At 39.2% G+C, this 12,814-nt stretch overlaps 1 protein-coding gene across 1 annotated transcript in view; it reads left to right on the plus strand.

Annotated features, from left to right (window-relative positions):
* The first annotated feature begins 2,551 nt into the window (after positions 1 to 2,551).
* LOC116324237 (butyrophilin-like protein 2) overlaps positions 2,552 to 12,814 on the plus strand; it is a 41,910-nt gene continuing 31,647 nt past the window's right edge. The window contains exons 1-4 of the mRNA XM_039612583.1: positions 2,552 to 2,691; positions 4,936 to 5,277; positions 5,573 to 5,602; positions 9,249 to 9,515. Of these exons, the coding sequence (XP_039468517.1) occupies positions 2,616 to 2,691; positions 4,936 to 5,277; positions 5,573 to 5,602; positions 9,249 to 9,515 (715 nt within the window). The 5' untranslated portion in view covers positions 2,552 to 2,615. The remainder of the gene's footprint in view (positions 2,692 to 4,935; positions 5,278 to 5,572; positions 5,603 to 9,248; positions 9,516 to 12,814) is intronic.

Here is a 12,814-nt window from a genome sequence, read left to right on the forward strand (position 1 = left end):
GGTGGGCTGCTTTTAACCATGTAAAGCACTTTGTGCTACATTTCTGTATGAAAAGTGCTTTATAAATAAAGATTGATTGATTGATTGATTGATTGATGACCAACCAATCCAAACACAGATTTGAAGCTTATATAGAGAACCGGTTCCTCCACGCTTTCCTCACTAGCTTTGATTGGCTGTAGAGATGAACTTCAACACGCTGAAAGCCAGATGTTAGTCTTCAATCACTGGTCTTAGTTTCAAGTTTTATTTGACACAACATGTTTGTTTTGTAAATGATGGTCCTGTTAGAGTCAGCATGATAAACCAGGGCAGGGTTCATGGCAGATCCACTTTGTGACTGACAGGTTGCTACATGTTAGCGTCTCTCACTGGTCATAACTTCAAACAACTGAAGGGCTGCCCATATATTATGATTATGGGCAGCCCTTCAGTTCACTTATTCTGTGACATCATATTAATTCAAATATGTATAAAAGAGCAAATACAGTACCACACTGTCAGAGGTTTACTTGCAACTCGTCCAGATTTCAGTGCACTGAGATGTGGTGACTGTGGAGGCCTTTGGAGTGTTTTTCAGTCTTCGTTGTCTAATTTTGGTGTAAATGTGTCCTCTGTTGTTAGCTGACAGCTGTGGCCCTCAGTGTGGTCTTCTTCTGCTGTGGCCCATCTGCTTCAATGTCAGATGTGTTGTGCTGTCAGAGATGCTCTTCTGCATGGCTTATTAAGAAGTGTGGTCGATTGACTTACTGTTGTCTTTCTATCAGCTCAAAGTAATCTGGTTATTTTTCTCCGACATCAACAAAGTATTTCCACCCAGAGAACTGCTGCTCACTCATTTCAGACCATTCCTTATAAATCTTGAAGATCTCAGCACATCAACAGTGTCTGAAATACTCACACCAGCCCGTCTGACATCAACAACCACACCACACTCAGTCATCTTTCTTCCTTATTCTGATGCTCGTTTGGACTCCAGCAGGCTGTGGTGATCATGTCTACATGTCTAAATGTTTTGAGTTGCTGTTGAGGTGAAAGGTCAGTTAGAGATTTGGATTACTGTGATGACCAGTGGAACAGGTGTACCTAATAAAATGGTTGCTGAATCCATGTAAGCCTGACTTTACTGGACTGTACAGTAGTTGCTGATGTTCTCAGATCATTTTCTTTGTCTGTTTTCTGATGCATATAGTTTCATGAGTATCATTTTGCTTTCCTCCATGTTTTAAAAAAATCCTTCACATCTCATTTTGTGTCTGAAAGGTTTTACTCTCCATGAGGCCGACATGTGTGCAGAACTCTTTCCAGAGGCAGTGAAGTTTTATGAAACAAAAACTAAACACTTTGATGACTCAGTCTTTAAAGTCTGATGAAAGATTTTTATTCATTCATCACACAGTTGGAGGGATTGACTGGTTTTGATTGGTGGAGAGTCTTTTGCACAGGTGAGACTGTGTTATGAAAAATGCCCTGATGTTTGTGAGAACTGCATGAAGAGTGGGGAATTTTCTGCTGTGAGAATTGAGCCAAAGTGACTGAGAAAAATTTTAAAATATTGATTAGGTGTAGTGCTACCTGTTTGGCTCTTGTTATTGTTTGGCCCGTGGTGTGACGTTATGTGTGGCTGGCAGCTTGTCAGCGTGGGAAAGTGGAAGTGATGTGAAGTTTAGATTTAGCCAGCAGCTGGGAGCAGACAGATGTGAGACCATAGATCTTCCTTATTGAACTTACTCATTAGCTTCATAATTATTTTGTTTTTCTTACAAAAACTTGAATTAAGACCTGATTAATCAAGTGTATCACTAAGTATTTGTAGGTCATCACATTGTGGTGGACCACCAGGTGGCTCCACTCACACACAGTGTTAGGGGAAGTGAGAGGGTTGGGTTTTGGTCCCTTGAATGTTTACTGTGATGACCAGTAGAACAGGTGTACCTAATAAAATAGTTGCTGATTGTGCTAAATGTGCCTTGAATGTGTGAAGCTGAATTAAAAGTTGGAGTAGAATGTTGGGATCTCTCTTATTGTCTTTACATACCTCCACAGCATCATACTTTCAAAATACTTGGAAATTATATAAAATTATATAAAATTATTTACATTTTAATTTTGAAGTAGTCAGAGGTAAGTCCTACTAATTGCTAACCTTGACATCGTTTTTTCTTTGTTTTATGCAGATTTTATTTTCATACAGATGTAGGGGCAAAAAAAACCCCAACAAAGGTAATATAGTAACGCTTAACTATTTATTTTATTTTATTTTAGTAATCTTCAAGAGTCAAAACTGCAGCTGGCTTTTGACCTTAAAGGCTGCAGTGGAGGAGGTCCCTCTCTCTTACATCAGCCTGTATCTGTCTTCTATAACTCTGCTCATTAATCTTTGTCCTGTCACTGTTTCTGTATGACTGTCACTGATATTATAAAAGTGAAATCTAAACGTCCATGACGTTGTGACGTAATACACCGGAAATTATGGCAGATATGGCGGACTGCTTTAAGACACTAGAAACTGAAACTGTTTTTTGACTGCGTCAGTGCTGAGAGGAGAGGGGCGACTCGGATCTTGGTTACACGGAATAGTTGCCGTATTTGATCCTGAGATTATTTCTGCAGACATGGAGTTAATAGCACGTCTGTTTCTGAGCTTCTGTTTTCTGACTTTGTCCGGGCTGACGTTTGCTGCTGAATCCGGTAAGAAGCTCATTGATTTATATACTGATCGTGTGTGCAGGCGCAGTCACGTTTCACAGGAGCGGATGGAGCTTTAACGATGTTCAGGCTGCTGGGTTAGTGGGTGGATGACTGCGGCATCTACACCTGTGACATCTGCGTTTAACGCAGCCGCATTTTGATGTTGAAATAATGAGCAGATAAATGTGCAGCAATTCTACAACAGTATGAAAATGTTCTTTTTATTATTTAAGATCAGATTATCTCATTATTTCACCCTGACTTTTTATTCAGGTGTGGCGTATTTGTTAGCGGTTTGTGTTTCCTGCAAACACACATGTGTTTTCTTTCCTGTCGGAACAGCGACCCTTGTTTGTCACTGAAAATGAAATTTGTGTTTTATTTTTTTCTTTACAAACTGAAACAACTGAGATTCAACAATGAACAATAAAATTATTATTATTATTATCCTTAATTAGTAAAAGGAGGACAGAAGTCATCCATAAACACATAAGTAGGCAAGTATATAAAGTTTATTTTTCCTTGTATGTGTTATAACAGCTCCACCTGCTGCCAGTTTTAAAGGGAGTGGCACAGCCAGGCCCCAAAAGGATGGAGAGTGGCTGTACCCTGTTTCCATTTCCTGAGGTTTTCTACAGTCAGAGTTAAAACACTGTGTGGCCCATTAACATGAGGCTGTTACTGACTCTGATGTGCAGGTTCAAACTGGCAGATTTTTGAGAGCTCAGCTGGTGAAAAGGACACAGACTGGATGTGTTTCAAATCTTTATGAGTGAAACATTTTTGGCCTCACAGTGATGGCACTGTTGCTGGCTGAATTTGTGATAACCACTGATGAGCTACCTGGTCCTGGTGACCTGGTTGGGGGCAGGGTTATGTTCACTTCTACCTCTTTATATGAATTTTTTATGCATTTGCCACACTTAAATAGAAATGTCGTCCCAGAAGAACTGGAAGACCAAAATGCACATGAGACACTTGAACTGAGCGGCAACATCTTCTACTTTCTGAAACTCTGCTTGTTTAGCATGTAGCTAAAAGCCAGTCTACACCTAACACCAGCACATGTGGTTCACTGGTGACCTGCTGGATATTAAGAGGTTGATAAATTCCCCGCTATTCTCCTTAATCATGTGAAGATCTTTGCCCCAAACCAGAAATTAATTCACAATCTTTCCACACTGCTTTGTAGTAACTTGCAGTATTTGCAGTATTTGATGGGGCCTTAAACTTTAAAATGAAATCCTTCAGAGGAGGCTGAAAACAACACAAATGCTGCAGTCGCATGCTAACAGCTGGTACAACATGACAACAGTATGATAACAGTAAATGCCTGCAGGTCGGCTGAGGAGTGTTTCCTCATGAATCCAGGCATGAAAAACAGGTGCTTGGATCCAAGGACAAACCAGGAAGATGGAGAGGTCACATCTTTACTGAACTTTGTGATCGTGCCCAAAAACAGAAAGACAAAAAGTCAGAACAAAGAAAACCAAACAGCAGCTCACAGACATGTCGGGTCTGCTGTCAGCTGTAATACTGTTATACAAAACTGTTACAGTTATAAAGCTGAGGATTCAGAATATTTCTAAGATTAGAAAATTAATCATGAATAAGCTAATATTTCTATTTACAGAAAAAAATAAATACAGTGTTATCACATATGTTACTCAGGTGGAGCTGTGTGTTGATAGGATGGAGGAGCATTTCATGTGGATGCAGTCATATTAGCAGAAATCAATATTCAGAGAGAGTCCTCTTTAATGGACCTCACCCTCTGACTTCTGTAAACAGAAATGTAATACATGCAGTAAAGATGAGCTATTATACTTGGACACTGCTGGAACAGTTTATCTCAGTCTGGGTCTTGGTGCAGCCTCTGAGTTAGTCCTCTCTGTAACAAGCTCTTCAGCTCCTTCAGCCTCCATTTAAACCAGTCATTCAAACTGTGGGGCTACAGGTGGGACTGTGATGACAACAGGAAAATATGAAGGGTAACTAATATATAAATATGAATTCTTGTTGTAGGAAAAAATAAAGTAGGGTTTTAAATTGTGAATGCATTGTGATTTTTTTTTTATATGTTTTTAATCTTCGTGAAAGCTAAAATTAGAGTCTGAACTGTTTTTTAGTTTCTGAAATAAAAACGTTGTGCTTTAAGCCAATTTTCTTCTGATTGCCTGCCCCTGCTCATACCTGACTTTTCTTCTATCCTTATCCCTGTTTAAAACATGCTTTGTCTTTCAGGGACACCTGTGACCAGAGTGACTGTGCGAGAAGATGATGATGTTATTTTACCCTGTTCCCTCGACACCAATGAGAACATTGAGTCAATGCTGTTTGACTGGGTTAAGGAAGTCCCTCGAAAGGAGGTGTTCATGTATCGTAATCGCAATCATTACAATAATGGTCTGCCAGGTCAAGATGTGGAGTTCAAAGGTCGAGTCTCACATTTTCCAGAAGAGCTGAAGTACGGAAACGCCTCCATAAGGATAAAACAAACTAGGCTGGAGGACAATGGAACCTATACCTGTATATTCCCAGACATAAAGCCCAGTGAAAAAATCTTCCGCATTGAGCTTGTTGTTGGTGAGTGCTGTTACAAACCAGCTGATTATTTACAGATGAAACAGTCAGCATGCACATCTGGCAGGGCCTCACTCCTACAGCACACCTGCAGTGATATTTACAATATTTAGTGAAAAAGACTGAGACCTTCCCATGTGCATGCTGGTCCTGTGCCTGCGCCATATCAAAAAATCTGAGGTGCCCTAAAAAAATAAAATCTCTGTGAATGCAGCTATAAACACTGCATTTATTTGACTGCCAACTTAATGAGAACCTACCACTACTAACCTGTTTTGTTTTTTTTTTCCCCTTTCAGAGCCCGTATTAAAGATCCGAAACTTTCCAGGTGAGTCCTGTTTGTGCCGATACTGATGTTAACATGCTCGTTTGTGTTTATGTGAACGTGTAAGTAGTAGGAAAAGACAAACAGGTACTTGTTTTTGGTGAGAACTACATAAGGTCTAAAGATTATCTTTATAAACAGTCCACGGTTAAAGCAAATGTTTATGATATTGTTTTTTTTATCCGCACATGTATGAAATCTTTATGCTACAATGTTGGCGTCCTAGTCAATCATAGTTAATGGGGATTATAGATAGATAGATGGATCATCTCATTGGAGGGCCACTTAAATGTTCAAGTAGAAAGAAAGAAAGAAAGAAAGAAAGAAAGAAAGAAGAAAAAAAACAAGAAAACATCCACAAATATTTCCAAAAATGTAGTGGTTTTTCTTTATTTTAAATATTAACACAACATAAGTATAACAAGACAAAGCTACAAAAGTAAGCACAACTTTTTTTTTTTCCTTCTCTTAACTAAATGAAACCTTTCATTGAACTACCAAATAAATTGGTCCTGTCTTTCTGTCCAGACACATGGCAGCACTTCTGCTATCACTTAGTTCATATTTAACAAAATGAAAATGCAGACATAAGTGTGCACATTAGTTTCTGACTGCTAGTGAAAATTGTTTTCTTTACAAATAACTCTCTCACTGAACTAACACTGTTTTTACTCTCTTGTTACCTCGACCAGGTAGTAAAGGGACCTCTGGCTAATACGTTGGGTTCTGTGTCAGGCTCGCAGCCGAAAACTAGCTTTACTGTCTGGGTCAACTTTGCTAAGTGAGAGACAGAGAGAGGCGTTGAAAGGCTGCTCCAATGGAGTTTTATTGTTTCGGAGGCGGCGAACACAGTATACAGGTCCTTCTCAAAAAATTACTATATTGTGATGAAGTTCATTATTTTCTGCAATGTACTGATAAACATTAGACTTTCATATATTTTAGATTCATTACACACAACTGAAGTAGTTCAAGCCTTTCATTGTTTTAATATTGATGATTTTGGCATACATAACTCATGAAAACCCAAAATTCCTATCTCAAAAAATTAGCATATCATGAAAAGGTTCACTAAACGAGCTATTAACCTAACCATCTGAATCAACGAATTAACTCTAAACACCTGCAAAAGATTCCTGAGGCTTTTAAAAACTCCCAGCCTGGTTCATTACTCAAAACCACAATCATGGGTAAGACTGCCGACCTGACTGCTGTCCAGAAGGCCATCATTGACACCCTCAAGCAAGTTGGCTGTTCCCAGAGTGATGTATCAAGGCACCTCAGTGGGGAGTCTGTGGGAAGGAAAAAGTGTGGCAGAAAACGCTGCACAACGAGAAGAGGTGACCGGACCCTGAGGAAGAATTTGGAGACTGACCGATTCCAAACCTTGGGTGACCTGCGGAAGCAGTGGACTGAGTCTGGAGTAGAAACATCCAGAGCCACCGTGTACAGGCGTGTGCAGGAAATGGGCTACAGGTGCCGCATTCCCCAGGTCAAGCCACTTTTGAACCAGAAACAGCGGCAGAAGCGTCTGACCTGGGCTACAGAGAAGCAGCACTGGACTGTTGCACAGTGGTCCAAAGTACTTTTTTCGGATGAAAGCAACTTTTGCATGTCATTCGGAAATCAAGGTGCCAGAGTCTGGAGGAAGACTGGGGAGAGGGAAATGCCAAAATGCCTGAAGTCCAGTGTCAAGTACCCACAGTCAGTGATGGTCTGGGGTGCCATGTCAGCTGCTGGTGTTGGTCCACTGTGTTTTATCAAGGGCAGGGTCAATGCAGCTAGCTATCAGGAGATTTTGGAGCACTTCATGCTTCCATCTGCTGAAAAGCTTCATGGAGATGAAGATTTCATTTTTCAGCACGACCTGGCACCTGCTCACAGTGCCAAAACCACTGGTAAATGGTTTACTGACCATGGTATTACTGTGCTCAATTGGCCTGCCAGCTCTCCTGACCTGAACCTCATAGAGAATCTGTGGGATATTGTGAAGAGAAAGTTGAGAGACCCAACACTCTGGATGAGCTTAAGGCCGCTATCGGAGCATCCTGGGCCTCCATAACACCTCAGCAGTGCCACAGGCTGATTGCCTCCATGCCACGCCGCATTGAAGCAGTCATTTCTGCAAAAGGATTCCCGACCAAGTATTGAGTGCATAACTGAACATAATTATTTGAAGGTCGACTTTTTTTGTATTAAAAACACTTTTCTTTTATTGGTCGGATGTAATATGCTAATTTTTTGAGATAGCAATTTTGGGTTTTCATGAGCTGTATGCCAAAATCATCAATATTAAAACAATGAAAGGCTTGAACTACTTCAGTTGTGTGTAATGAATCTAAAATATATGAAAGTCTAATGTTTATCAGTACATTGCAGAAAATAATGAACTTCATCACAATATGCTAATTTTTTGAGAAGGACCTGTACAGTCGAGTCTTAACAGCTTACTTTCATCTGGGCTCGTCAGGAACTCTGCACTGGCTGCAGTGGTTATTATTATATTTACATGCTTTCATCTTTCATTTCTCGTCAGTAGCAACTCATACTTTTCAACTCTCCTTTCTCTCCCTCCCCTACACACACACGGGAGGGGCAGTCCCACACATCCCCCCAGCAGCACGGACACTGCCCATGAGGCTACATTCTTAAAGGGCTATGCCTGTAACACTGCTGATATTGCATTCCTATTAAATCCTTTTTTTTTTTTTTTAAATAATAGATTTTTTAAAAATATACATTTCTTCACGTCATTATGCATCATTATGACATGGGCCGCAAATGGCCCCTGGGCCACGAGTTTGAGACCCCTGCTTTAAGTCTTTTGAGGAAGAAGAGACACTGCTGGGCTTTCTTCACCAAAGTGTTAATGTGACAGGACCATGACAGGTCCTGTGTGATAAGAACACCCAGGAAATTGTCTTCTCTCTCCACTGGCACACCACTCATGTGCAGGGGCTTGTAATTTCTCACCTGCTTTGTACTGAAGTCCACAATCAGCTCCTTAGATTTACTGATGACACCAGTTCTACAGGCCCCTCGCCTAGTTCTGCTTAAGGTTTCCTTCTGTTAAAAGGGAGTTTTTCCTTTCCACTGTTGCCAAGTGCTTGCACATAGGGGGTTTTCTAATTATTGGGGGTCTCTTTGTACTATTGTAGCATCTTACCTTATGATACAAAGCACCTTGAGGTGACAAATTTTGTGATTTTTAGTGCTATATAAATAAAACAAAATTCAATTCAATTCTTTTCTAAGAGGTAAAGGTATACTTAGAATTTTTCTGTATTTTGATTTAGTTTTTGTTCAATAAATAATAACTTGGCATAACATGATGTATCATTGTTAATCTGAGGATGTATTTAATGTATTTAGTTTTAACTATGTAGACTAGATGCTCTAATGGATGTTTTTCTCTTTCTCTGCAAATATTTGACCAAACTCATCTCTTTATAAGGTACAAGTGTTATTTACGGTAAAAACTTTACAGACTCATGTTAACAATGCTAGAGGATTAAGGTGATACTCTGCTTTGCTTTTTTTCTTTAACAAACTAACTAATTTATGCAGAAACAGTAGAAACAATTGATGATAACATGTCATATTGTTACATTGTTAACACTGTTGTTTGTTGTCTATGATGTGTTCACAGGCGCAGCTCCAAAACCGTATGTCACAATACTTAAAGAAAAGGGGCTGCTGGAGTGTGAAGTTCCAGGTGCTTCTCCTAAACCTACAGTTGAGTGGAGGGACAGTGATAACAAAACACTTCCTTCTAAGACGGTGCAGGACGAAGAAGAACATGGTCGCTTCCACGTCACCGTCCAGACTACTGTGACTGAGCCTGGCTGCTATCACTGTGTAGCCACACAGATGGAAAAATGGCATCGGATTTCTTCAGAGATCTGTGTGCATCATGGTGAGTGGGATATAATTCTTCAAAGAAGTTTGAAAACTAAAATGTGAATATGTGCTTAGACTGAACACTAAGAATGTGGTCTGGGAGGAAAGACTGAAAGCTAAATTATGAAAACATGAATTTAAAAATTGATTTGGCTTCAAAGAAGAGGTGCATGCTGAAAAAAGCTGTCAGTTCCTAACCTAATGTTAAACAACTAAACTCACAAACATGTACAATATATTATAAAAGATGAACTTTGCTGTTGTGACTGATTTGTTTATGAATGCTCACATGATCCCTCAAGCTCAGTAATTCCTCCATCAAAATCTTGGTGTTTTTTTTAAACCTGAGCATGCTCACAGACACTTATAGAAATAACACCCACAAGGTAAATCTTACTCTGCTTTATTTTTAATTTTTAAACATTAATGGCATCATATCACATTCTGGGTGGCGCTATTACTTGGTGTTGGCTCTCTCTAGATCAGGGGTAGGCAACCCTTCATGATGATGAGTGCCATCTAAAATTTCCTCAGAAGTCAATGTGCTATATGACTGCATTAGTAATAAATTTAATAATGCTCTATATTAACAGTTGCACACTACATAGAACAACTTTATAGAATTATATTTGTTCGCAGATGTTGGCAGCTATCAGCCAATAGTTATCAGCTATTTTGAAACAAAAAAAGACACTTTTTATCCATAACAAGAACTCCATAACAGCAAATGAACTGTACAACAGAAAATGCAAATGCTATTTATGGTCTCCTCACAACAATGATAAGTCAGCGGGCAGCTCCTGAAGCATTTGAAGTGTTGGAATGCGGAAATTTCAACATTGCTTGAAAAAACTGCCAGCTAGCAATGTCCCTCTCACCCGTAGGCTAAGTTATTTTTAGCCAATTACAAGTTGGGTCTGGTAGTTGGGGTTGTTAGCTAAGATACTGTCATTTACCATTAAGAGACACTGCAGAGTTGCAGTCTTACACGCCTCTCTGCAGCTTCTCTCCTACTGCTACCCCCCAAAAACCCATCTCCATTGAGACTGTGTCAGCTCCCAAACAGACAAAAAACAAACCAAAAACCAGCAACAAACAACTTAAACATAAAAAATCAAAAAGAAAGAACAATACAGTATCCACATCTGAACCAAAGAGTAAAACAATGAAATGTGGATTATTAAATATTAGGTCTCTCTCCTCCAAGTCTCTGTTAGTACATGACTTAATAATTGATCAACAAATCGATTTACTCTGCCTTACAGAAACCTGGTTGCAGCACAATGATTATGTTAGTTTAAATGAATCAACACCCCGAGTCATTCTAAGTACCAGAAACCTCGAAGCACAGGCCGAGGGGCGGTGTGGCAGCAATTTTTCACACCAGCCTATTAATTAACGAAAGACCAAGACAGACTTTTAATTCATTTGAAAGCCTGATGCTTAGCCTCGTCCACCCCAGCTGTAAAACTCAGAAACCAGTCTTACTTGTTATCATCTATCGTCCACCTGGGCCTTACACAGAGTTTCTCTCTGATTTCTCAGACTTTTTATCTGATTTAGTGCTCAGCTCAGATAAAATAATTATTGTGGGTGATTTTAACATCCATGAAGTTGCTAAAAATGACAGCCTCAACATCGCATTTAATCTGTTACTAGACTCAATTGGCTTCTCTCAAAATGTAAAAGAACCCACCCACCACTTTAATCACACTCTAGATCTTGTTTTAACGTATGGCATAGAAACTGAACATTTAACAGTGTTTCCTGAAAACCCTCTGCTGTCTGATCATTTCCTGATAACATTTACATTTACAATGATTGATTACACAGCAGTGGAGAGTAGACTTTATCAAAGTAGATGTCTTTCTGAAAGTGCTGTAACTAAGTTTAAGAATATAATCCACCCACTGTTATCATCTTCAATGCCCTGTACTAACATAGAGCAGAGCAGCTATCTGAACGCTACTCCAACAGAGGTCGATTATCTTGTTAATAATTTTACCTCCTCACTACGTACGACTCTGGATACTGTAGCTCCTGTGAAAACTAAGGCCTCAAATCCGATGTCTCTGACTCCGTGGTATAATTCTCAAACACGTAGCCTAAAGCAGATAACTCGTAAGCTGGAGAGGAAATGGCGTGTGTTACGGGTTCGAAATTGAGGATGAGAGTAAAACAATGATGGTCCAGAAGAGGTCAATCAAACAATTGATTTTAATGAATACACACAGCGTGGAGAGGTGTAAACTGCAAAACAGTTGTACATCTCTGCCCAAAATACACTCTAGATTGCTTTTATAACATCAGGGTATTGTAACGCCCCTTCTTGCGTTTACAAGCACATAATTTGCATGTACAGAACATTCATGTATTTTAAGAATTAAATGCAACATAGAGGTTCCTCCTTGTGGCATACTCTTCCGAATATGGTGATGACCTAAGGCCTTTGAGGTCACCCTGGACTGGACATCCTTCCGTCACCTGTAACTAAGCAAACTCAAATACCACAAGAAGCTGACTACATTCAGGCCTTTGCTCAGCTACTATTTTACTGTAACAATATACTCAGCATATGAGTTATGATACATATATATTTAACTCAATCATTTTAAAGTAGTTATAACTGCACCTGTAATAAACATGTTAATATTTGATTATGATAACCCCTATAATATAAATTATAACATAATGCCAGCAGCTTCAATAAACACTTTGATGAAATGATAATTAATGCAATGATAAGATGATGGTTATGTAAAATAATCCCTGTAATTCCACACGTGTCACAAATTTAGAGGATCATCATTTAGCCTGGAGAAATAGTTTGCTGCTTTATAAGAAAGCCCTCCGCAAAGCCAGAACATCTTACTATTCGTCACTGATTGAAGAAAATAAGAACAACCCCAGGTTTCTCTTCAGCACTGTAGCCAGGCTGACAAACAGTCAGAGCTCTGTTGAGCCAACCATCCCTTTAACGTTAACTAGTAATGACTTCATGAACTTCTTCAGAAATAAAATTTTTATCATTAGAGAAAAAATGACCAATAATCATCCCACAGATGTAATATCGTCTACAGCTAATCTTAATACCATCAATGTTAAGTTAGACTCTTTTTCTCCAATTGATCTTTCTGAGTTAACTTCAATAATTAATTCCTCCAAACCATCAACGTGTCTTTTAGACCCCATTCCTACAAAACTGCTCAAAGAAGTCCTGCCATTAATTAATTCTTCAATCTTAAATATGATCAACCTATCTCTAATAATCGGCTATGTACCACAGGCCTTCAAGGTGGCTGTAGTTAAACCTTT

This window comes from Oreochromis aureus, linkage group 5 (assembly GCF_013358895.1).
Source record: "Oreochromis aureus strain Israel breed Guangdong linkage group 5, ZZ_aureus, whole genome shotgun sequence".
NCBI classification, from domain to species: domain Eukaryota; kingdom Metazoa; phylum Chordata; class Actinopteri; order Cichliformes; family Cichlidae; genus Oreochromis; species Oreochromis aureus.